The sequence below is a fragment of the Piliocolobus tephrosceles genome, chromosome 2, assembly GCF_002776525.5.
Source record: "Piliocolobus tephrosceles isolate RC106 chromosome 2, ASM277652v3, whole genome shotgun sequence".
NCBI classification, from domain to species: domain Eukaryota; kingdom Metazoa; phylum Chordata; class Mammalia; order Primates; family Cercopithecidae; genus Piliocolobus; species Piliocolobus tephrosceles.
Genome location: NC_045435.1, coordinates 35,603,355 through 35,629,951, shown reverse-complemented (window position 1 = coordinate 35,629,951; position 26,597 = coordinate 35,603,355). Strand labels below are relative to the sequence as shown.

Sequence of the window (26,597 nt, the reverse complement as noted above, 5' to 3'; positions counted from 1 at the left end):
TTCATCCACAACACCTTACCTCTGGATGCAGTAAGATTATCCCAAGAGAGGGCATGTTTAGATGCATGTAAAGATAGACTTTTGTGTATCTGTGTTTTTTTTTTTTTTTGAAACAGGGTCTCATTCCCATTGCCCAGGTGGGAGTGCAGTGGCGTGATCATGGCTCACTGCAGCCTCAACATTCCAAGCTCCAGCTATCCTCCTGCCTCTTTTTTTTTTTTTTTTGTAGAGCTGAGGTCTCACCATGTTGCCCAGGCTGGTCTTGAACTCCTGGGCTCAAGTGATCCTTCTGCCTTGGCATCCCAAAGAGCTAGGATTACAGGTTGAACCACTGTGTCTGGCCTGTTTGTGCTCGTTTGTAGTCAGTCTAGGGGTTAAGTGTAGGGAACTCTTGGAGGGGACCCAAATGAGTCAATTAAATTTTTTGCCCTTGGGAATTCTGGGCTGAGACAGAGTCCAATAGGCAAGGGAACTGCATTATGGTAGCACCCTGGAAACAGTCAAAATTCTTGCTGAGATTCCTGGAGGTGCCCTTGCTTCTATCCTTCTAACCACTATAAAACCTTTTTAGATTCCACGAGATGCCCTCATATTCTTCTAGTAAGTTACTTTGCTTAAACTAGCAAGAGGCCGTTTCTGTTCTTGACCACTAGGAAAATCTGACCTGATATAGTAGAATAAGGTGGGTCACTGACAGCACATAGATAACACTCCCAAAATAAATAAATAAAAAGCATTATTTGTGTTATCCAAGTATCCCACTTCATTCAAATAAACTATTCTTTCCTTGAAGAAAAGCATGGCCATTAGCTCTCTGAAAAGGAAAGGGTAAGTTTGGGACTGAACTAGTAACAACAACAACAAATAAAACCTTCAAAAGTTGTGGGGAAACAAATTATTTTCAAAAACAAACCATTTACATAGTTATACCATCCTCATATCATCTACACTGAGGTAAACAGACAAGTACAAAATCTGAATAACATTTGCTGTATTTAAAGACAAAGATGCTCTTATTGGCTCTTCAAAGGGCAGGTGAGGATTTACATTGATCCAATTCTTACAGTCTTATCTAATCATCCTTTGGAGCCAGTAACAATCTGTATAGAGGATCCAGTTAAGCCAACTGTCTCCATTCCTCCATCCACCCACCCACCCACCAGTTCTTTGGGATCTATTCTGTGTGAGGCACTGTGCTGGATCCTGGAGACATCAAGATGAGTAAAACTAGATTCTCACCTATTAATAAGTTCACAGAACAGTAGGAGAAACAGTCAAGCAACTACAGTAATGTCATATAATACAGGCATAAGCAAAGTACCATGGTAGCCCCTTACTGCCTCGAGGAATGAATGAAAGGAGTCAGAAAGAAGGTGATGTTTGAGCTAAAACTTGAAGCTAAATGGGAAACATTCCCAGGGAAATGAATCTTCAGCTCCTAATCTAAAGGATAGCAAATTTTGTTCCTATTTTGATTAGAGGAAATTAAATTCAGAGACAATGCTTACACCTAGTAGGGCCTCATAGTGACAAGGCAAAACCATAGTACAACTCAGAAATCTGGACAGACTCACAGCACCTAAGAACACAGTCCCTGTGCTTTGCTAGTACTAAACAAAACAAAACAAAAAAAAACACAAAAAAAATCCAACTTTAAACATCTGCTTATTCCATGAAATGATCTTGCCAAGCATGTTCAACTTCTCTAAGAAGGTCAACAGACTTAAAATTTTGTGGAAAAGAGTTTAAAAAGCCTAATAGATTTCTGACAAATGGAATGTCTGATAATTATGTGACTGAATCTCACATTTACTAATTCTGAAACTAGTTAATACCAAATAGATCTTAAGAGACAAAAGAAGAGAGGTGATTTCTCTGTGGAAAGGGTGGGCCTAAGGGTCAAGGATAGCTCTAAGTCATCAGACTCCAGAGTTTTAATCTAAACATTTTTCTTCATTATGTTAGAAAGAGCACCCTGAGATATTAAACTACTACCCAAAACATCTTTTTCAAAAAGGGAAAAAAGGAAAAAGGAGGCACTCCAACATGGATTTGCACTAAAACAAATATCTCCTATATATTTGAAGTTGAATGCTCTTAACTACCAAATGAACGGCACATTCACATATGAAGACTTCTTGTGGTTCCTGCAAGACAGTGAGAGTGTGAATGACCCCTGCTGTGGCCAATTTAAGAAGGAAAAATATTAAAGGTATGCAAAGGGTGAGGAAGAGCTGCTGCTCTATGTATAGTTCCATTAAAGAATGAGAACTACTTCCTAAATTTATTAAGAGGCTTTGTCTTTTTTTTTTTTTTTCTTTAGAGAGACATTAAGAAGTAGGGCATGAAGGCACAAAAAGGGAACCCAAAATCCAATTGCAATAATTACTCATGCAATTGGCCTCTTTATATGTGGCATTATAGAAACCTCCTGAGTAACAGAGTTTATGGTTTTACAAAAAAGAACTCCTATATCATTGCATGGCATGGCTACCGCTTCCTTAGACCATTCAGAGAATGATCCCCAAGTATTTTTCATAAACCCCATTGGGTTTCCTACATTAAAATAAAGTGACAGAGATCACACCTAGCATAATTTCACAGTTCCAGCAATGAGCTGTACTACTTCCAAATGATGAATTTTCTGCTCCAAATAATGGGACAAAGGGCATCATCACATGGACACAGTCAATTTCACAGTGATGGACACATACAGGTGGATGATCTGAGGCACAAGCTGTGATTGGTCTTAAGAAAATGAAAGGTAGAGTTGGGTTCAAAATCCACATCTCATGATTTCTGGTCCTTATTCATCCAAAAAGTTGAACTGCTTCATATCAGTGTGTTAGACATTTTAAATCTTTCTCAAGAGTTGCTCTGGGTGCAGCATGATAAGGAAAACCAGGTATTTGGCTTGATAACAGGTATTCAAGGTACAGGTGCCAGGCTTATGGTAAGCTTCTCACCGTAGGATATCTGAGATCTGTTGCCACAAAGAGGACTATGGTCCTATGATGACTACTATAGTTCAGTTTTCAACATTTTGGGAATAATTTGATCATAACCTTTCCTTCTTGTTACATTGTAAGACAGGAATTTAGAGTATTCACTCAAGAGGTTCTCCCAGTAACAGGTGATGTCATCCATCTGCAAGTGGTTCCTAATAAACTGGCTTCCCCTAGAGACAAGATTTAACAAGAAAATGTTAAAGCACAGAATTTAATAATAATAACAGTGTGCATTTGAGTGCTCACCTTGTGCCAAGCATTATTCAGCATTTTATATAAATTAATTCATTTGAGCCTCAAGAACCAACCCTATGGCAATCATATCCACATACATGCATGTAGCAATAGAACTTAACATCTTTTTCCTTTAAAACAACTTATAAACAGCCAATGTTCATACCTGTTTAACTACCTCAAAGATTTAGTCTACTTCTATAAAGCTTAGGCATATGTAGACGTGTGTATATGTTTCCCCCCAGGACAGCTTTAGTTCTGAATTATCTCCATATGATGAGGATAAAATACAGATATCACCATGATAACAATATTCAGGTAACTTTGGCTAGGGCATAATGGGGATGACAAAGTGAAGCAGAAAGGGAAAATGAACAGAACTCACCTTTCAGCAATCTCTTGAGCTACATCATCATTTGCTTTTACAAATTGTAACAGCTCTCTAAAATGAAAAGAATTTTAGACTCTGAAATATAGACCAACCTCATTAGCACTAAGTCAGAAAGACCATATAGACTGAGGTCTATGGATAATTTTAGGTATGTAGATGGTGGATTATTTCCTTAAAGCAAAGATATCAGGGTTCTCTCAAGAACAAAATAATAAAAAAAACCCCACACACTGATTAAAGATACCCTATTGTAGATTTGGGACATATTTGAGAAAATACAGAAGTTACATTATATATTTACATATATTTTGTATATTTATATTTTACAGTATATTATATATTTATATTTATCTTACATATTTATATATATTTTTATATATAGAAATAATATATATATACACACAGATATCACCATGATAACAATATGCAGATAACTCTTGTCCTTCTCTATACCTCTTCCTTGCTCCTCCCATCATGAGAGGAAATTTGCCGAAGCTTCACTTGAATCAATTCTCACGCTGCATCTGAAAATCCTTTTGACAATATAATAAGATTGAATATCCCTATCTTTAGTCTTGGAGAGATTAGAGCTTTTTAACTTCATTTTGTCTGAATGTTTCACTTGAAACCAGTATTAAAGCGCTTTTTCAAATTAAATTCCACTTATAGCCTACTTGGATAATAATGCAATACTATGTATGTAAACCAAGAGGAAAAAAAGCTTTCAATGGAAAAAAATCATAGGACTAAATGTCTTACATGACTGGTTTTAAGGCATTAAAGGCATTTTTAAAAGCAGATTGGAAGGGTCTTTAGAAACTCTGCATTGGGGGATAACTGCTTACTGGACATTGGAGAGATCTGTTTTGACTGGGATATAGTGAACCCATGGCTTCAGCTGTGGATAGAAGAATTCTAGCCACTCATCACCAACATGGAAAACAAGTGAGCCACACAGGAAGAGATGTTTAAACCGGAAACTTGCAGCTACACCTCGAAAATTAAACAGATACCTGGGGAAAAAAGAGCAAAATACACTTGATACTATATGCCTGTTGCCACAAATATGACCTTTTATGCTTATTCTCCCCTCCCCTTCTTTCATGATTCCTCTCCACTCTCTTTCCACTTTGAGTTTTCAAGGACACATTGTATGTTCCTAAGGGGTTTCTCATCAACTCTTTGCTTTACCAGGGCTAGGACTACAGGTTGTTCTGGGAATGTCAGGGTGAGGAAAAATAGGGGATTATTTTCTCCAGACAGAGCTAGATAGGGTCAAGAGCTGGGTGCCGGGTAGAGTGTATACAGGGCTCAGAAGGAAATGACAGTTTGTAGATTTGGAACATATTTGAGAAAATAAATGTTCAATGGTAAACATAGAATATAAAGAGTGAAAAAAAAAATTCACAAGCTTTTCTAGGCCTAATGTCTCTAACTAGTCATGGCCTCCCAAAGCCTTGTTTTTCCTCTAGTGTACCCCATCTGCTCAAAGGTCTCCACTGCTTCCTAGATATCACCCTCTTCTCTTAAAGTATAGAGCAATGGTCCCCAACCTTTTTGGCACCAGGGACCGGTTTCATGGGAGACAATTTTTCCATGGATGGGTAGTGTGGGGGAGATGGTTTTGGATGAAACTGTTCCACCTCAGATCATCAGGCATTAGATTCTCATAAGGAGCACGCAACCTCGATCCCTTGCACGCGCAGTTTACAATAGGGTTTGTGCTCCTATGACAATCTAATGCCAAGCTGATCTGACAGAAGGCAGAGCTCGGGTGGTAATGCTCACTTCCCCACTGCTCACCTCCTGAGGGATAAGGGCCCTCTGGTATAGAGAGGAGAATAAGGCAAACCTAATCAATTTTCAGAGATTGCCCACAGGAAAAAAAAAAAGGCTGTCTTCTCAGCATTTCTCATGCATGCACCTGTCTCCAACCAGAGTTGCTTTCACCATGTAGATCCTACTCTGTGTGTCACTGGCATTCCTAACTCTGAGCCACCCCCACCACTGCTGCCCTCCTCTAGACCTGGTTTTACCTGTTCATCGAATTCTTAGTCCTGGAATTTTATTTCTCTTAGAGACAGGGTCTCACTATGTAGCCCAGGCTGGTCTTGAACTCTTGGGCTCAAAGGATCCTCCTACCTCAGCCTCCCGAGTAGCTAAGACTATAGAAGCATGCCAGCACACCAGGATAATAATTCTAATATTTATTAACTGAGAAATATTTATTCTAACTTCAACTATTGAGTGGGTGGGGCATATGGAGAGGTAATTACATTACTGTGATTACTAGCTAGCATGCAGCTATCTGTTGTTCTGTTCTACAGATGTTCCATTCTTCTCTACAGTCCCCGCAGAACTCAGGTCAGTGCATACAGGCCCTCAGGAAAAGCCAGTGAAATGAATTAATGCAACTTTCATTTACTCCAGCTGGGCTTCATATTAAAGTTCTCACCCAAAGTGAAGCTATTTCAAAAGCAGTATGGAAACCAAGAGTCAGGAGTCCTGGAAATCTTACTTGTACTGGCAGTGATCGACAAGATGGACATCCTTAGCAGCTGGCTTTCCTAAGGTATCCTTTAAGTGGAAAGGAAGTTATTAGTATTAGCAGCAACAGCATTTATTGTGATCACTGTGCAGCAAGCATTGTTAAACATTTCATCAACATTACCTCATTTAAGCTTCACAATCAATATACTCAGGAGACATTATTATTCCCATTATATAAATGCAGAAGCCAAGGCTTCGGAAGTTGAGATTTGCTCAAGGTCAATGTGGCTCTAAATAGAAGACAGAGTTTTAACCAGGGCCTGTCTGATTTCAGAGTTTAAGCTCACCTAAAGCCACGTTGCCCTCCTTTGAATTCAGATGTCACAGCCCGCAGCACACTTCACTCTGTGTAAATTATGTATGCAGAGAAGATCCCAAGTGCTGGCTGATAACCTTAGGGGTGTATACAGCCCATGCTCAAATTATGTTGGGCATGCAAAGTATTAAAAAAAAAAAAAAATCAAATCATTGCCAACATTTATAGGTAGTAGGATATTTCTTGCAAAAATCCAGATTTCCAATCTTTCTTGGGGAATAAAAAGGATGATCTGGCAAACTGGGCTCTTATTAACACTTGGAAGTGTTAGTATTCTCTCTTGCTCACCTACTGATAGCACCTGCTGGTCCCTGGGGACATCTGAGTTTGAGATCCCCATGTACACTCCATCCACCTTAGCAGATGGTAAACTCCTTGATGAGGGGACAAGTTTTGTTTGCTTCTGCAGCCTCCCACAGTAGATGCTAACAACTTGTATTCTAAATGAATACATTTTTCATATTTTTATTATTTAACAAAGTTTTATAAGCTCACTTGCTCCTATCTGATTAAAAAACTGTATGAAATAATACATACACCTCAGATTTACTTAGTTTTCTCCCAAGAAGTCTAAAGCTTTTTCTTATAGCATCCTCATATGGCATATGGAAATGTCATATAAAGGAAGGTTAAGGCTTTAATTTCTTTGATTAAGGCAAAAAGCCACAGAGTTAAGAGGAGAGAGTGGACTGTAAACCAATGGTCCCATTTCTGGCTTCACCTTAGAATCACTTGAAAAATTTTAAACAAATGAAGATTCCTGGACACCAGCCCCAGAGATTCTGACTCATTTAATTCATTTTTTAAAGCTCTCTGGTTGTACTGCACAGCCAGGGTTGAGACCATTGATTTAAACCAGGGGTTGGCAAACTACGACCCATAGGCCAAATCTGACCCACTGCTTGTTTTTGTCATGGACTAAGAAATGTTTACATTTCAAATGGTTAAAAGAAAAGGCAAAAGAAGAATATTTTATGACAAAATTACATGAAATTCAAAATTCAGTGCCCATAAATAAACTTCTACTTTTTAAATTTATTTTATTTTATTTATTCTATTTTTTTTGAGATGGAGTCTTGCTCTGTCACCAGGCTGGAGTGCAATGGCACAATCTTGGCTCACTGCAATCTCTGCCTCCCAGGTTCAAGCGATTCTCCTGCCTCAGCCTCCCAAGTAGCTGGGATTACAGGTGCGTACCACCATGCCCGACTAATCTTTGTATTTTTTAATAGAGACAGGGTTTCACCATGTTGTCCAGGCTGGTCTCAAACTCCCGACCTCAAGTGATCCACCCGCCTCAGCCTCCCAAAGTGCTGGGATTACAGGCGTGAACCACCATGCCCGGCCATAATAAAGTTTTTATAAGAACACTGCCAGCCTCATTCATTTACAAACTGCCTATGGCTGCTTTCTTTGGCAACTACAACAGAGACCATATGACCTGTAAAACCTACAATATTTACTATTTGGCCCTTCCTGGAAAAAGTTTGTGACCCTTGGTTTAAACCTTCAAAGTAGTGCAATATACTAGTCATAATATGGCCAGAAAAGCAATGTAAGTTTGAAAAAGGAGAATTTACATATATGCTAATGCTGGTTCATGGAACTCTCTATACATTCACCTCACCACTGAGAGGAAACCTAATCTCAAATTCTACCCAGGTGGCAATGTTCTTTGAGTGAGAATGTTCACTGCTGTAGTTCTAGTCAGATGACTGGTGATTACTTTCATAGATTTCCAGGCCTGGTTTTTGGTGTATTCCGCATCAACAAGTTTTGGATTTTTCCGAGACAGAAGAATGAGAGGATCTCGTTCTGGACTTGTCCTATAAAAGAAACACGTGACATAAAACTGTGTGGCCTGTATTAGAATACTGTTCCCAATCCCTGAAAGGTGAGCAGGATTAGGACCCAAGGCAATGACTCTGCACAAATGGACAATTCACTGGTGCCGTGACAGCAGAGGAGGGGTACACTGGGTACTGCAGCATCTAGGTCGTCCAGGGCTGGTCCCCTCTGTACCTTTAGGGTTGGGGAGTGCTTGGCTCTTCTTTGTCTGCATTTGGACTTAAAGGGTATGTTGTTCAGGTCACTATAGTCAAATCCCAGGGAATGATTTCCCTTTTAGGAAAGTTCATGTAGCTTCTATTATCACTGGTGTTTATAACTGTGAGGCTAGCTAGTCACCACTCACTAAAACAGCTACATGACCTTTGTTATGTAACTCTGTACAGTCCAGTATAATATTTAATTTTTTAAAAATGCACAAAAACCAAAGGGCTTAAAAACCTAATGACTACATGTGGAAAAATTTCTAGTGATGTTCCAAGTAGCAGAGGGTCTTGACATGTGAGACATCATGGATTCCTTGATAATCTGTTAAGAACTATGAACCAACCTCCTCTCCTTCCCAGAAAAATGCACATATCCCCACATAATTTCAAGGGAGTCCTAAAACTCCTGAAGTCCAGACATGGTCCCCAAGTTAATTTGTGACTTCAAGATTTAAGAATCAAAGAAGTTGGTAAGAAACAGGACATAGTAGCTGGATAATCCATTTACCTCCTAAAGTCTATCTCCCAAGCGAAGAGGAGGGTGAAGAGAGAGTACAATCTCTGGCAAGGACTCACTTGCTAAAACTACAAAACCCTTCTCCCTTCACGGTCTTTTCTACTCATCTACTTCACAGATATTTATCTATATCGACATGCTAGGAACTGTTATTGGCACTGGGACTATGGAGCTGAAAAACACAGGGTCCTTCTACTACCTTTGCCATTTTTCTTTTCTCTTTCCTCCCTGCTCTCTTCTTCATTTTCAGCAGTCTCAGTCTGTGCTCTTAACTACTATTTGGCAGCCACATGTTCTGATAAAAAAGGCAGTTAAGAAATATGGTGTTGAGTCCTGCTCTGTGTTAACCAGCAGAGTGACTGTGGCATGATTATAAGCTACTCCTAGAAACTGATCATAAGCTACTCCGAGGGACTGTAAGAAGACACCCATCTGTTGTGTTTGACATCACACAATCAATGGCCAACACACTTGTGACACTATGTAAAATATCTGCTAAATGACTGAAATGGATGAACTTTACTTCTTTGAATATCAACTCAGTCAATGGTGATTTGGGCAAATAATGTGAATTATTCTCAAATCTAAAATTGTGATTCCACATTTCTTTGTTATCTTAGCTTTCCCTTTGAACTACAGAGCTTGTCATACCCTCGAGGTTACTTATATTTTACATTACTTGGAAGAATATATTTGTAAAATGTCAGAAAATAATTCACCTTGATCCTCGGAAATATGCTGTAGAGTTTTTCTTTTTCCATGGCCACTGTGCTGCTGACCTAAGAATACAGAATTTAATTAGTTTCGATATCTCTTTTTGAACTATATAAGAATGTGCTTTAACCATTTCTGAAGATTAGTTCAGAGCTTCATATTTCTAAATAAGTCTAATCAAAGCTACTCAAAAGAAAAAGCCCTAAAGGACACTTTGTTTCCTTTTGCTACCATTTCATGGCTCTGGAGGTGCTATTCAGTTGCATCTGCAAATCTACTCCCCATTAACAAGTTAACAACATTGAAAGAAAAGCCCCCAAACCCTGAAGGTCATGATTAGGTGTCTTTATAATTTGGCAAATGTGGATTTCCTCTGTACCTTAAGTAGGGTGCTACTGATGAAATTAATTATGTGAACAAAACTGCAAAAAATTTAAAAAGCATCAGAAATGTAATGAAAGGGAAATCACTCTCTGATTTTATGTTTTCCATAGGTGGGAAGTGTCATTAGATTTAAGTCTGATATTTGAAAAGCACCTTTGTATTCTTAAAGCCAGACTAAGTGCTCCATAAAGATGAAGTCCTTGAAACTCAGATCTCAGTACACATTACCACGGCCAGCCTTCTTTACTGAAACTGCTAGCTCACAGATGCATCATTCTTAACTTGCTTCGTAGGAACCCTCCCTGCACAGAAGTCTGCACAGCATCTTCCTCTGAAAAAGGAGGGGAAGGCTGAACTGAAGTTAATGAGGGATTGGTGGGCTGTATTATAGTAATGGAGAAACTCAGGATATAAACTTTCTAGGCATAGATCCTTTTCAGATACATATAATGTCATACTGCTTATTTTCACTCAGCTGAGAATGCTGCTCAGTATTTTCCAGGTCCTCAGACCTCCACCCTCAGCCAACCTGGCTCATCCTCTGGCCTTTTCTGGATGGATCACCTTTACCTGATTCTCCAGTCTAAGGCCAGAAGTATCTTGTTTACCCCCTACTTCTTCCTGCCCAAGCAGAGACACTATAGCACTGGATTTTTGTTGTTTTGTTTTTGGTGGAAAATATTTCATGCTCCTCATGCAAAGTTCTCATGAAAAAGCATAAAGATAAAAGAAGTCCTCTGGAATCTCCCCGTCTACAGGTAACAATGTAACGTTTTAGCCAAGAATTTCCTGGCAATCATTTCTTCATATTAGTAGCTTTCAACTGGGGGTAATTTTGCCCTTCCCTCCCACCCAGGGGACATTTGGCCATGTCTGTAGACATTTTTTGTTGTTACTACTAGGGGACTGCTACTGGCACTTGGTGGGTATAGATCAGAGATGCTGCTACACAATCCTACAGAGCTCAGGATAGCTCCCAGGACAAAGAATTATCCAGCCCAAAATGTCAGCAACACTAATACTGAGAAACTTTGCTCTATGTAACAGAGGTCACACCATACATACTGTTAGGTTACAATCATTTTTTAGTTTTTTGAGACAGAGTCCCACTCTATTGCCCAGGTTGGAGTGGAGTGGCTCATCTCTGCTCACTGCAACTTCCGCCTCCAGGGTTCACGCCATTCTCCTGCCTCAGCCTCCCGAGTAGCTGGGACTACAGGCGCCCGCCACCTCGCCCGGCTAATTTTTTTGTAATTTTAGTAGAGACAGGGTTTCACCATGTTAGCTAGGATGGTCTCAATCTCCTGACCTCATGATCTGCCCGCCTCGGCCTCCCAAAGTGCTGGGATTACAAGCGTGAGACACCACGCCCAGCCCAGGTAACAATCTTAATAGGAAATATAAATAATAATAACAGCCAACATCTATATAGCACTTCGCTGTGTTACAGACATTGTTATAAGTGCTTTGTAAATATAAAATCATTCTCACAATCTTAAGAGGTAGGTTTTATCATCCTTATTTTACAAATGAGGTCCTTCAGAGGTTCAGCAACTTGTGCAGAGTCATGCAGCTAATAAGAGCCAGGATTTGAACCCAGAGCTTTTAAAACCTACACTGCCTTTCCATTCATGCACTATATTCCATTTTATAACCTCTGGCAAAGACTCACTGCAAAAATTCCATTTTACAGTCATATTATGATTCACTTCATCCTTTATTGATGGGCTTTTGGGTAGTTTCCAACTTTCTGCTCTAAGAAACAACATGGTAGTAAACATCCTTGTACAGAAATCTTTGCACACTTGTCTAATTCCTTAGGTTACATTCTAGATGTGAAACAGCTGGGTCAAAGGATACACAGTATACATTTCCAATTTTGATACATATTGTCAAACTATCTAACAAAAAATGTATCAATTTATAATCAAAGTTACTTCTCTTTATTTCCTAGGTTCCTAGGGAAGCTGTGTTTAATATACATACACAGACCCAAACTGTGTATCACTGTTCTCTCTCTTTCATTCTCCTAACCTACCCATCCTTCCTTAAAAGACCTAGCTTAGGACTTGTTTCTCCAGGCAAGTGCTAACAGTGGCCACCACAGCCTGGTGCTACCCCAGCCCTCTTTTTTAAACTCTCTCTGACAATAGCAAATGAAATATTTAATCTGTAAAGAACAATGAATTCTTCTACAGAGTGAAATATAAATCAGTGGGCACAAACTCCCAAAATACCAGAAAAATAGAACGAAAAATGGCAGGCAGACATCAGTGCAGATGGATAAACAAGCAGATTATTAAATTTTCAAAGTAACCAATGAATATCACTAGAGATTCCAAATGGAGGGTTCTAAAAAACAAAATGGCAATTCTATAACCATGAATAAATTCAATTGAATAAAATAGGAAGGTATCAAAAGAAAAAAAGCATTCATATAAGATTACACTTTAAAACATTCTATCTGCCTAAAAATTGTTTACTAGTTTACATGGGGGTAAATGGTATTAATAACTACATGGTGGAGTAACTGGATAACACCTTGACCCCAGGAGTTTGAGTCCAGCCTGGGCAACATAGTGAGATCCTGCCTCTTAAAAATAAACAAACAAACAAACAAATAAATAAAGTGACTGCTTCATATGTACTGACATGGAAAGATTACTTAGATACACCAATAAGTTAGGGGGAAAGTTGACTAAGTTATACATATTTGTAAAATTTTATGAGCATATATAGGTTTCATAATGAGTTAAAATGTTTTTAAAGATTTTAAAAACAAGGCAGCTGCATGGCAGGTGGGAAAAGAGCTACAAAAAGAAGAATGTGAAAAGGGTATTTGCAAGTACCTGAGGGGGTGGGGTGGGGGAAAGGATTAGAAAACCAAGGCCAAGGCCAAGAATAACTTAGGGGAAAAAAAGTTTAAAACCTTTTTTCCAGCTTAGTGTGGTGGCTCATGCCTGTAATCCCAGCATTTTGGGAGGCCAAGGGGGGAGGATCACTTGAGCCCAGGAGATTGAGATCAGGCTGGGAAACATAGCAAGACCTGTCTCTACAAAAAATTTTAAAAAACAACCAACAAACAAACAAAAAAAAAACACACCTTTTCCCCCTGTCTCAAAATTATGTTCAAAACCCAAAAATAAACAAGGAATGACAGTCTCAATGTCAGGAAAACACAAGGAATATTAACCAGTAAAGAAGGTTGGATAAAGCACTTGGAAACCAGGACCTAGATTTGCTTCTGACCTTGACCAGATCACTAAACCTTTCTGTGCCTTCATTCCCTTATCACTGAAATAAAGGGCTGGACAAAGACAATTTCTAGTTCCAGTTCTGTAAAATATGAGACTGTTACTATTTTTTAAAATTACCAAATTATACCCACTGGAGAAGTTTGTTTTTTAACAAAGGGCTCTACCCACCACTGAGGACTGCAGCCCTGTACGTTTCTTCAGGAAGGGAATATTCCCTTAAGCCTCTTTGAATCTTCAGCCACACTTGGGAGAGTTGATAGGTATTTATGGAAACAAGGTTGAATTGTTTGCTTTCCTTATACCTGAGAGAAGGTCTATAATGACTGTGTTTCTGGAAGTTCCCTAATTAAGCACCAAAGTTGTCTGAATCATGATGTAAAATGTAGCTAGGTAAGAAATACCTACAGCTTGGATGAGCTACACAATCTAAATTCTGAAATGATAGCAGGATGGAGTCCACAGGCCAAGGCATGTCTCAGTCATGAATCAGAGAGGATCTGGAATAAGCTTGTACTTGAGATGCTTATGGGACATTTATGCTCCCTCAGCCCTGCCTAAAGTATTTAGTTCTCAACTGCCAAGTACGTTTATATTCTTCCAAATAATTTTCTATCCCCCACATGACACAGTCAGTCATTTTTTCTTACTATGAAAGAACGCACTCTTATTTAAAGAATCTTAAGTATAGAAAAACTGAAAATACTGACTGGGCACAGTGGCTCACACTTGTAATCCCAGCACCCAGTGGGTGGATCACTTGAGGCCAGGAGTTCCAGACCAGCCTGGTCACCATGGTGAAACCCCCCATCTCTACTAAAAATACAAAAAATTAGCCGGGTGTGGTGGTGCATGCCTGTAATCCCAGTTATTCAGGAGGCTGAGGCAAGAGAATCACTTGAACCTGGGAGGCAGAGGTTGCAGTGAGCCGCGATAGCACCACTGCACTCCAGCCTGGAGACAGAACGTGACTCTGTTGCAAAAAAAAAAAATTAAATTAAATTAAAAAAAGAAAAATTTAAAATAGAAAACAAAAGTCTCTGGCAATCCCCTGCAAAGAGGCATTGCTGATAGTTTAGGATGGACTATTCAGCCCTTTTCTATGGATATGTAAACATTATTAGACATATACAAAATTGTTTATGTTACAGTTTTCTGTCCTTAATTTTTAACTTAAAAATTAGTTACTTAAAAGTAAATAGGCTGGGCGCGGTGGTCAGGCCTGTAATCCCAGCCTTTGGGAGGCTGAGGTGGGCGGATCACCAGAGATCAGGAGTTCGAGACCAGCCTGACCAACATGGAGACACCCCATCTCTACTAAAAATACAAAATTAGCCGGGTGTGGTGGCGCATGCCTGTAATCTCAGCTACTCAGGAGGCTGAGGCAGGAGAATCACTTGAACCTGGGAGGTGGAGGTTGCAGTGAGCTGAGATCGTGTCATTGCACTCCAGCCTGGGCAACAAGGGTGAAACTCTGTCTCAAAAAAAAAAAAAAAAAAAGTAAATTATTGGTTATATTCTATGGTTTATTTCAAAAAAACCCAGAAAGAGAAAAAAATAAAACTTCTTTAAAGGACCTACCTTACCAGATCTTCTCTGAAGAGGTCCCACCGTCCAAGACCTGTAGGATAAATTGGCCAAACAGCAGGTCCCCCTTCCCAAAATGTCCAAGCAGGATACATGATATCATGGTACTCTGATGTCTTCAACAAAAACAGACAGGTCGTTCTAAATCAGTCTTGGAACAGAGTGAAAAGAGGCAACTGCAATCATGCCACTGGATCTGGACAGCCTTGGTTTAGTGTCACACTGCCAAATATATATTTTCCCTATTTTCCAAAGTCTAGCCTGTAGACATTAAAAGGCAAAAGTGACTATGGATTAAAAGTCATGGGCTCACTGAATTCCAGAATTTAGAATCACATTAAAGGTCAACATTTTCAGTTCCCCCAAATTCTGTTTTCCTAGGGGATGTATACTGTTAAGATTTTCAATTTAAGGAAACAATATGCCCAATTCTGAAAAATCACAGAGCTCTCTCATTGCTTAACTATTACACTTAAGAGTTTACACTGTCTTACCAGTTTTTGGTTATTTCCCAATGGGTTTTTTTGAGAGCAAGAGCCAAGAAATATAGTGCAATGGTTAAGAGTGTGGGCTTCTGAGGTGGATCATATGGGTTTGGATGCTGACTCCACCTCTTTACAGCTCTAGGCAAGTTACTTAATGGTTTTATGCCTCAGCTTCCTTATCACTATAATGGGGGAAACAATAATGTCAATAATATGATCTACCTAAAAGGCTTATTTTGCATATTAAATGAGTTGATATATGTAAAAAGCTTAGAACAGTATCTGGCACATTTTACGTACTTGATAAATATTAGCTAGTGTTATCTCATACTATGGCACTGTTGGGCTCACATTGATTGGTCAATACATTCTTGGTTATTCATGGATCAGGGTCAGAAGTATGGATGAGCAGAATGAGAGGAAGGGGTGTTATCACATATCTTTTCAAAGAAGTTTGAGGCTGGGCACAGTGGGTCACACCTGTAATCCCAGCACTGTGGGAGGCCAAGACAGGTGGATCACCTGAGGTCAGGAGTTCGAAATCAGCCTGGTCAACATGGTGAAACCCTGTCTCTACTAAAAAATACAAAACAAAACAAAAAAAATAGCCGGGCATGGTGGCGGGTGCCTGTAGTCCCAGCTACTCGGGAGGCTGAGGTGGGGAATCGCTTGAACCCAGGAGGTGAAGGTTGTAGTGAGCCAAAGTCGCGCCACTGCACTCCAGCCTGGGCAACAGAGACTCTGTCTCAAAAAAATGAAAGAAGTTTGAAACCATTTGTTCCTTTTTTTTTTTAAATCCACCTGCCTCGGCCTCCCAAAGTGCTAGGATTACAGGAGTGAGCCACTGTGCCTGGCCTCCATTTGTTCCCTTTTAATGGTTACTTCTGTTAAAAATCTGGCCACTGATAAACCTCTAACTCTCCTGTTTCTTCCACTGGAAATACATGCACAATATGCTGTTTGCTGTCTCTCAAATATGTAAAAAAAATGATGTGATTCCTCAAGCACCTTAAACATAACAGCTATTCAACAGAAGCTGCACAGTTAACTATAAAGTTGACAGAGTAAAACCCTCCCTTGGAAACTAGAAGTCACTGATCTAAAAAACAGGAGGGAAGTAAAGATGAACGGAAAATTAGTATACCGATGGTCATACTGCATTATCCACAGAAACAATAGATAGATAACAAACACGAAGTCCCTACTGACTTACATGGGAGCCTCTATCTGTTCTTCTGGGTGAGTTTCACGACAAACAATGGAACCAAGCACTTTTGAGAAATGAGGCTAGATCATGGGAAATGCAACACAAATGTGGCCTCTGCCCACTTGCAACACAGGAAATAAAACAAGTCTAGGGAGAAAGTAAACTGTGATAAAGAAAAAGTGGGGATAAAAGGTCCCTCTGCTTTGGACAAACCAAATCAGAGATAGTGTTCCTTTCCCCATATTCCATGAGGTTTTCCTCAATTCACTCTTACCCCACAGAATCTTCCATCCACTCTTTTCTAGCCTTCCCACCCCCACCCCCAAATGCTTTCCTTGTCTCTGGGGAACCAAGGCCCATCCCTGGTGATACAACATTTATATGAACCTGAGCACTGACAAGATATTCCTTGCCCTCAATTCCCTAAGCCCACAGGTGTGTCCTAGCTACTCCAATCTCCCCTAGGTTATCTCTGGCCTATCCCTTCAATGCACTGCTTGCACACACACCGTGTGGAGTTATCTGGCACCTTCAGGTTCACTTTTAGCCATGCTGGGCCCCTGGAATATGGTGACAGATGGGACAGATGATACCCAGCACTATGGCTGAATATATACATAGTAGGAGCTCAGTAAACTTTTGGAATGAAGGTGTTCCCTAACTCTAAGCTTTCTTGGACTCCTTCCTCCCATGCTCTGTAGGATCTTCGAGACCCACCTCTAATTCCTGTAGGTTTCTCAGGCCTCTCACGCCCTAGCCTCCATCTCTAGCCCTATAGACACCCAAGCAATCTTACATGACTTACCGGTTCTCAACTTCCTCTCTTCTGTCTTTTTGCTCAATCACTGTGATGCTAATAGAGACACAGACCCATTTCTGTACCTCAGTCCTCATCCTTACCATTGCCCATCAGACCATGTCACAGGACAATGATCTCACGCTCATAACCTAGAGGACCACCCTCCATCCACCCATGTGGCTCTCCCTGCACTTACCTTACTGAAGGAGAAGACTGGGATGGCAGGCTCCATCCATTTAGGAACCTGAGGATAATCTCGTACATTGATCACCATCTCCATGTCAGGGAGACGCCCAATCACTTCCAAAATAAAGTGCTCAACACCACTGCACCTGTCAACCAGACATACCATAAATTCAGCAGAGCAGTGCCTGCAGGCTCTAGGACAAGGTGATGTCCCATTCACATTTTAAAGTAAGACAAGCCAGTGTTCCAGATCATCAGCCTCCTGCAAAGTCCCGTGAAAGCAATGCGTCTAAAGGGGTTATTCTGCTTTTTTGTATTGTGCAAGTTCACTCCTAGCTAAGCTGCTCCAGCTTAAAATACTTAATAAAATTTTCCAAATAAATCATCATAGCTTTGAAGGGAATATTATGCTATTTCTACCACTTTATTCATTCTTCTTTTCTTTATTTCCCTTATATGGCATAGTTTAATCAGTAGACAAGATACAAACTCTCGTAACAGCTGAAATAGCTAATTTTCTACCTGTGTTCCTTTGGCTTTGCTTCTCACAAAGACACCATTTTTATTTCCATTATAATTAAGTCTCCTGGTTTATGAGAACAGATAGAAAACCTTTCATCATCTTCAACCTGAATAAAGAACACTATCAAAATCAGTTCTGCAAGCCAGAAAAAGTATTACATACGTAATCATAAATACTGTAACATAGCTTTCTGACTAGATTCCCGGGCATCCTCAGAGGATTTCTTGAAAGAAAAAGAAGATACACTGACAGTTTAGCTGGTTTCTGCCTCATTCTTTGAGGGCCTGACCAGCACTATGCTAGAGGCAGCATTCAAAGGTTTGATCAAAATTTCCCGGTAGCATGGAAACGACTGATATAAAATATTGTTTTACTACTTGGGAGACTTAGGCAGAAGGGTTCTTTGAGCCCAAGAGTTCTAGACCTGCAACATAGTGACACAGTAGGCAATGTAGTGAGACCCCCTAGCAAAAAAAAGCAAGTGTTTTATATATAGGGAGATAACTGCAAAAAATATCAATGGTTCACAAACATAGGAAAAGATGCTCAACTGTATTAATAATAAAGAAATGCCAATGAAACTAGATACCAATTTTACCAATCGGATTGACAAAGATCAAAAAGTCCAATAGTGCAGTGTTGGTGAGGTTGTGAGATCTATTCCCAGCATATGATATATGAGCTACGGAAGTGTTTAGCCTCTTTGTAGGACAATTAGCTTCTATTTATCAAGATTTCTCTTTTTTTTTTTTTTTTAATTTTTTAATTTGAGGCAGGGTCTGTTGCTCTGCCACCCAGGCTGAAGAGTACAGTGGCATGATCATGGCTCACTGTGGCCTCAAAAATCCTAGGAGCAAGCAATCTTCTCACCTCAGCCTCCTGAGTAGCTGGGACTACGGGTGTGTGCCATCACACCTGGCAAGTGTATGTGTGCGTGTGTGTGTGTGTGTGTAAATACAGAGTCTTGGTATGTTGTCCAGACTGATCTTGAATTCTCGGGCTCAAGTGATCCTCCCACCTCAGCCTCCCAAAGTGCTGGGATTACAGGTGAGAGCCACTGTGCCCAGCCTATCTGTCTATCTATCTATCTATCTATTTATCTATCTATCTATCTATCTATTTATCTATTTTTTTTTTTGAGATGGCGCCTCACTCTGTGGCCCAGGCTGGAGTGCAATGGCACAATTTCAGCTCACTGCAACCTCTGCCTTCTGGTTTCAAGTGATTCTCCTGCCTCAGCCTCCTGAGTAGCTGGGATTACATGCACAGGCCACCATGCCCAGTTAATTTTTGTATTTTTAGTAGAGACAGGTTCTCACCAGGTTGGCGAGGCTGGTCTCGAACTCCTGACCTCAGATGATCTGCCCGTCTCGGCCATCCAAAGTGCTGGGATAACAGGCATAAGCCACTGCACCTAGCCTATTTATCAAGATTTTAAAATGACATTAATTGGCCTAGTTATTATACTTCTAGGAATTTAGCCTACATATATATTTACATGAGTGTTCACGGTAACAAGGATGTTCACTGCAGCATTGCTTGCATTATCCAAAAAGCAAAGGGATGTGGTGAGGGATAATCTAAATGTCCACTGATAGAGGGCTGAATAAAGAAATCCATATAATAAACTATTATGCAGCCATGAAAAAGTGAGGCATTCTCTATGGACTCTTATGGAACAATCTTAAAATCTACTGTTATATGGAGAAGAAATCTAAGTGCAGAACAGAAGATAGAGCACGTTTTAGTTTGTTGATAAGTCTAGATGCTTATATATGTATAGACTATTTCTAGAAGGATATACAAGACACATAATTCTTATCGTTTTTTGAAAAGAGGTCTCAGGGACTAGTGGTCTGAGGTGGAAGAGAAACTTCCTTTTCACTGAATGTCTTTTGGAGGTATCCAGATATTTCAGCATGGTAAAATAGTCATTGGCTGCCTGAAGGTGGGGCATGGGGAGGAGAGGGAGACAGGGAGATGCAGGAGAGACGGACTGCAAAGAGGCAGCCAGGCTCCAGCCTGGGTGACAGAGCAAGATTCCCTCTCAAAAAAAAAAAAAAAAAAAAAAAAAGGATCGTATCTAGACCTAGAAAGATACTATTTCTAGCTATATAGGAATCTTCGAGATACCATACCACTGTGTGTATTTCATTCAGGATTGTGTTTTGGAATACTGCATTCAATTTGTATTTTGTCCCTCTCTGTTTTTTTATTTTACCATGCTAAAATATCCAAAGTGCATGTAACATTCTTTGACACTAAAAGAAAAAAAATCTAGTTAAAAAGTTTCTAAAAAGTTGCAGTACAACTTATACGTTACAGCTAAAACACTCATATTTCTTTCACATTTGGCTTTTAATTTAATTTAATTTTTTATTTTTTGAGATGGAGTTTCTTTCTTGTTGACCAGGCTGGAGTGTAATGGCGTGGTCTCAGCTCACTGTAACCTCTGCCTCCCAGGTTCAAGCAATTTTCCTGCCTCAGCCTCCCAAGTAGCTGGGATTACAGGTGCCTGCCACCATGCCTGGATAAATTTTTTTGTATTTTTAGTAGAGTCGGGGTTTCACCATGTTGACCAGGGTGATCTTGAACTCCTGACCTCAGGTGATCCACTCACCTCAGCCTCCCAAAGTGCTGGGATTATAGGTGTGATCCACCATGCCCAGCCACATTTGGCTTTTAAAATAGTACTCTCTTAAATAATTCCATTTATAGAAAACTCTAGAAAATAATGCATAATTCGAGAAAGTAGTCATCAGCTGCCTGAAGGTGGGGCATGGGGAGGAGAGGCAGACAGGGAGATGCAGGAGACAGGGACTGCAAAGAGGCAGAAAGAATATTTTGGTTGTGATGGAAGGTTCATTATCTTGGCATAAACATACATGAAGACTTAGTGTACACTGTAGGTTTTATTTTTAATTGATAAATAATAATTGTATATATTAACAGGATACAATGTAATGTTTTGATATATGTTTACATTGTGGAATGAGTATATCAAGTGAATTAACATAGCCTCATATACTTTTTTTGCTGTGGGAATTCTATACTTTACATGTAATTTATGTTAACCACACCTCAATAAAGCTGTTATTAAAAAATACCATTACAACTCAGTTTTGAAATGACTTGTCTCTAGAATTAGATAAATCTCTGGTTCCTCTGCTCATCCTTGAAATGTGGAGTTTATATTTTATTTTATTCAAAACTGAATTTTTAAAATGTCACATAGGTTTCTGAAACTGGATAGATTAAAAGTATCTAGACCTGCCTGTAATCCCAGCACTTTGGGAGACTGAGGCAGGTGGATCACAAGGTCAGGAGTTTGAGACCAGCCTGATCAACAAGGTGAAAACCTGTCTCTACTAAAAATACAAAAATTAGCCAGGCGTAGTGGCGGGCGCCTGTAGTCCCAGCTACTCAGGAGGCTGAGGCAAGAGAATCGCTTGAACCTGGGAGGTGGAGGTTGCAGTGAGCCGAGATCACGCCACTGCACTCCAGCCTGCGTGACAGAGTGAGATTCCCTCTCAAAAAAAAAAAAAAAAGAATCGTATCTAGACCTAGAAAGATATTATTTCTAGTTATATGGGAATCTTTGAGATATCATACAACTGTGTGCATTTCATTCAGTATTGTGTTCTGGAATACTGCATTCTATTTGTATTTTGTCCCTCTCTGTTTTCCTTAGTTGTACGTGTAGCTAGGATAGGGAACTTTCAGTGTCATTGGAAATATACATTACTTTATTGCTAATGAAAGGTACTGTACTCCCTTCAGAACATTTCTAAGCTCATGATTATGATCAAAATGTTCTGCGCTCAGGAAGAAGAGAATTGTGCCTTTCAGAAACTTTGAAAGCATTTCATTTCATTTGGCAATTGTTCAGGAAACTATTAAACATTGGGTAAGCTTTCAAAGTCCAACAATGTCTATATTCTTATTTTCTTTCTCATTTGTGGAAATTAAAAATTCCCCCAGCCTCACAATTTATATTTAAAGTCTCTATTATTCAGTCCCAAATAATGAAACAAATGTCTGTTTAAAATACCTTAATTATTTTTTCCTCTACAACCTTATTTCCCCTGATATCTGATAGCCAAAGGGTAACTGATTTCCTCAGGGTTGTGGGATATTAAATAATCTTTCTTTTTCTTTTTCATTGTTATTATTATTATTTATTTGAGACAGGTCTCGCTCTGTTACCCTGGCTGGAGTGCAGTGGCATAATCATGGCTCAGGCTTACTGCAGTCTTGACCTCCTGGGCTCAGGTGATCCACTCACTTCAGTCTCCCAAGTAGCTAGGACTACAAACACATGCCACCACACCCAGCTAATGTTTGTATTTTTTGTAGAGATGAGGTTTTACCATGTGGCCCAGGCTCATCTTGAACTTCTGAGCTCAAGCGATCTTCCTGCCTTGACTTCCCAAAGTGCTGGGATTATAGGCACAAGCCACCATGCCCAGCCTGTTTTCTTGTTTACATTTATTTATTTATTTATTCATTCATTCATTCATTCATTCACTCTTGCTGCCCAGGCTGGAGTGCAATGGCACAATCTCAGCTCACTGCAACCTCTGCCTCCCGGGTTCAAGCGATTCTCCTGCCTCAGCCTCCTGAGTAGCTGGGATGACAGGCACGCGCCACCACACCCGGCAAATTTTGTATTTTTAGTAAAGACAGGGTTTCTCCATGTTGGTCAGGCTGGTCTCGAACTCCTGACTTCAGGTGATCTGCCTGTCTTGGCCTCCCAAAGTGCTGGGATTACAGGCCTGAGCCACCATACCCGGCCTTGTTTACATATTTATAACAGTAAATATTAAATTGTTACAAAGTTGTTATTAAATACAAATAATATAAATCTTTATGTACAAATTGATAATTTTTTTGCAACTCTGCACATTTATTTTACTTTTAATGACAGAATAGGGATTGTTTAGAAAGATGCTCTTACATAAGGGAATATTATGCCCTCTGAGTTTTGTATCTTCTAATTTTATAAAGATTTGAGTTAAAAAAAAACAAAACAAAAAAAAACTCCAAAATGCAATGCTGCCTAAACCCAACCTCCACGCTCAGCCCATGACCCTCCCTGCCTACCACCCTGCCTTCAGCCAAATGACATGGTACCTCGGGTCTCACACCTGAATTTCTGAAGTCCTGGCTGGCGTAATTTGCAGCACTAGTTACTCCTGATTTTTAGTTTTTACATTTTTTTATAGACAGGGTCTCACTCTGTCATATTATTTGCCACTCTGTCAGATTATTCGTCACAATCCAGGCTGGTCTCAAACTCCTGGGCTCAAGCAATCCACCACAAAGTGCTGGAATCACAGGTGGGAGCAACCACACCCCATCTAGTTACTCCTCTTGACTCTACCACCTCCCCTTGAATATTCAGTATCTAGAACTACACTGGCCCATGACAGACATTCAACCAATTCCTCCTCCTCCTTCACTCCAGCTCCCTCCTGCTAGGCCTCATCAGCCTGTATCCTGCTGCTACTGTATCCCAGGGAAGGAGCAGAAGAGGCAGAGCCACCACCAGTACTACCAGTGATGAGCCAAGTCTCACAGAGGAGACAGACTTTGAGAGTAGCTCGCAATAAAAATTCCCAGGCAAGGAGAAGAGCTTGTCACTATTTCATAGTCTGCCTGAAATGGGAGGGGGGATCTGCTTGCTAGTCCCATGAATTGGCTCCTCTATAAAAGGGTATCAGGTAAGCCTATATGTAACAAAGTCAGAAGATGTATCTACCTCGTAACTCTTACCTTGAGGGGAACATGCAGTCATTTTCCCGGTATAGTCTGTTCTTAATGATCTGATAGTGGGTCCCTAGCTTCCGTCTGACTACCTCTGCCATCATCTTCCTGGAGATGCCTCCTCGGAAAGGAGTTAGATCCTCTTCTATGACACTGGGAAAGAATGGGAGTCATCAAGGAAAGCAGGCCAAGAGAGTGGTGCCATTCCACCTACTTCCTAAGTACATTTAGGTTTTGTATTAGAGAACACAGTAAGTGGAAGGAAAGAATCAAGGGTGAGAATGAACAGCTCTTCCCTAGAAGCCCTGTAGGTAATCTGAAACATCAATGGCAATAAAGCAATAAAAAGTAAAAAGTGGGTCAATGTCTCTTCTTCCTCCCTCCATCTGGATTGCCCCTCCCTTGGCAGTTCTGTATTCCTCTTTCACCACTCATGCCACACCTGTGTCCTTCTAGTCACTTCAGTCCTCCTGGTATCTCCTCCCAATCCCACAGCAGGTGAAGTTTCTGCCTTACAGTATAGCATGGACTCTCTTGTTCTGGTCTGTCTGGTCCACGCTCTCCCCAATAGCCCCTTACTCTGATAGCCTGACAGCAGTAACCAAAATTACACTATTTTATATTCCTTTTAAAGTTGAGTGCATAGTAAGTTTTTAATAAGTATAAGCATCCAGGGAATTTTTTGAGGAGTCGAAAATAACATAAAGCGGAGCTTAAAAGACCCTGTTATTTAACTGATGAAGAATCTAAGACCCAGAGGAGTTGAAGTGGCTTGGCACAGGGGTAACCAGTGGGAGTACTGGCACTAACACCCAAGTTTGTTTTCAGAGTTATCTATCTACCATACCTCATCCCGGCCCTGAGGTGCATTCTCTCTCTGAGACGGAGTCTCACTCTGTCGCCCAGGCTGGGGTGCAGTGGCGTGATCCGGGTTCAATGCAACCTCTGCTTCCCGGGTTCAAGCAATTCTCCTGCCTCAGCCTCCTGAGTAGCTGGGATTACAGGCATGTGCCACCATGCCCAGCTAATTTTTGTATTTTTAGTAGAGACAGGGTTTCCACATGTTGGTCAGGCTGGTCTCGAACTTCTGACCTCAGGTGATCCACCGGCCATGGCCTCTCAAAGTGCTGGGATTACCGGCATGAACCACCATACCCCTGACGTGCATTTTCTAAAGATAACCATCAGGAAATTTAGGACTAGATTCAGCTATAGATGGGTTTATTTCCTCAACAATATTTATTGAGCACGTACTGAGGGCTAGCACCAGGGAGACAACAACAAATAAGACACAGACCCTGACCTCAGGAAGCTTGCAGCCCAGTGGGAAAAGCAGGTGCACGTGCACTGAATCCCACAGCCAGTCAGTGGTTAGGCTGAGACCACCTGAGCCTTTCCCATCCCAGAGCATTTTTATTCCCTAGAAAGAGAAAAACATCCTTGCCTTTCTGACCACTGCAACCAAAATCTCTCGAGGATGTTAGAATACTTCCTGTGACAGCAACTAAACTCTCAAAGACACATCAAAGAAAATAACTCACCCATGGTAGCAGCTGCAGTTTTGACTTGAACACGGTTCGTAATTCTCCAAAGACCTGTTAATTTGGTCAATAAATACTTTCCATTTTGAACCTTTAAAAAGTGAAGTAAATGAGAGTTAAAAAAAAGTCTCCTGAGCGTTATTTGCTAACACCACACAGGCAGAAGCAACAGAGGAGCAAAACTTTCAGAAATCCCCTTCCCATCCAACTGATGGAAACGAAACGCCAGGGAGGAATTTTTGTGTGTGTAACTCACGCTCATGTCAAGTCTGTTCCTCTACCCGGGTGTCAGGTGTCCAAGAAACTGGAAAATTCCCAAGCTTAACGCCCAACCGTCAGAATGCTATGGATAGTGACGCGGCCTATCACTTTCTACTAATCAAATTGAACTCCACAAAGAGGATCAGTTAAAAGCTACAGACATTAAACCCCTCTTCTTGTCTTCTGGCGACGCATATACACACGCGCGCGCGCACGACATTCGCCCCCATCCCCGACCCTCAGTGTTTCAGGCAGGTCCAGAGTAGCCAAGCACTGGCAACGCCTCCTGCGGGTGAACGGGGAATTCCCTCTCCGCCCTGTCATTCTGAATTCTGGGGCATGGGTTACTCTCCAGCGTCCAGAGCAAGAGCAGAGACCCCGGCACCTCACTCTCCGCCGCAAGGCGCCCCGGTGCCCTCTGCCCAGATCCTAGCTACAGCGGTCACAGCATCTTCCTGGGCGCCGGCCGCGCAGAGGAGCGCCTCGGGACTACGACCAGACCACGAGCCGAAGGGGCAGGCTCAGCACTGCCCGGAGCCCACCTGACTCCTTCTGGCGGCCCTGCGCTGGGGGCAGGAAGAACAACAGCAGCCAGAGCCGAAGCGGCGAGCTAGCCCACCACTCCATCGCCAGCCGACCTACTGCAGATTCCCCGCCGCGGCGCTGGCAGAAGCGCGGCCCCGCACAAAGATGGCCACCCTGCCTCCTCCCCCCGCGCCCCTCCTCCAGTCGCCTTGAGGCGGAGTTTCCCTGAGAAGGCTGCGCCAGGAAGGTGGGGAGAATAAACCAATGGACCGGTTGCCTATCCTCCCTCCCTGGC

General features: G+C 41.0%; 1 protein-coding gene across 3 annotated transcripts; it reads right to left on the bottom strand.

Annotated features, from left to right (window-relative positions):
• Positions 1-739: 739 nt before the first annotated feature.
• On the bottom strand, positions 740-26,482 carry POGLUT1 (protein O-glucosyltransferase 1). Of its 3 annotated transcripts, none has more exons than XM_023214015.3 (11): positions 26,320-26,482; positions 25,517-25,607; positions 23,985-24,128; positions 17,697-17,832; positions 15,004-15,125; positions 9,790-9,849; positions 8,226-8,325; positions 6,152-6,210; positions 4,479-4,646; positions 3,628-3,684; positions 740-3,178 (listed from the first exon to the last, which is right to left on the bottom strand). In XM_023214015.3, exons 1-11 carry the CDS (start codon positions 26,402-26,404, stop codon positions 3,022-3,024), a joined length of 1,179 nt encoding a protein of 392 aa, XP_023069783.1. In that variant the 5' UTR covers positions 26,405-26,482; the 3' UTR covers positions 740-3,021. The 3 variants fall into 3 exon arrangements, with proteins under 3 accessions (XP_023069783.1, XP_023069801.1, XP_023069791.1); XM_023214033.1 differs by having other exon boundaries at positions 26,420-26,457; XM_023214023.1 differs by lacking the exons at positions 25,517-25,607; positions 26,320-26,482 and adding an exon at positions 24,823-24,971.
• Between the last annotated feature and the right edge of the window lie 115 nt (positions 26,483-26,597).

Coding starts and splice junctions, on each gene's coding strand:
- POGLUT1 (XM_023214015.3), bottom strand. CDS start 26,404: ATGGAGTGGTGGGCTAGCTCGCCGCTTCGGCTCTGGCTGCTGTTGTTC. Junction 24,129..25,516: donor AACTGCAGCTGCTACCATGG/GTGAGTTATTTT, acceptor ATTCTTTCCCAG/TGTCATAGAAGAGGATCTAA. Junction 6,211..8,225: donor AGGCCTGGAAATCTATGAAA/GTAATCACCAGT, acceptor TTCCACTTAAAG/GATACCTTAGGAAAGCCAGC.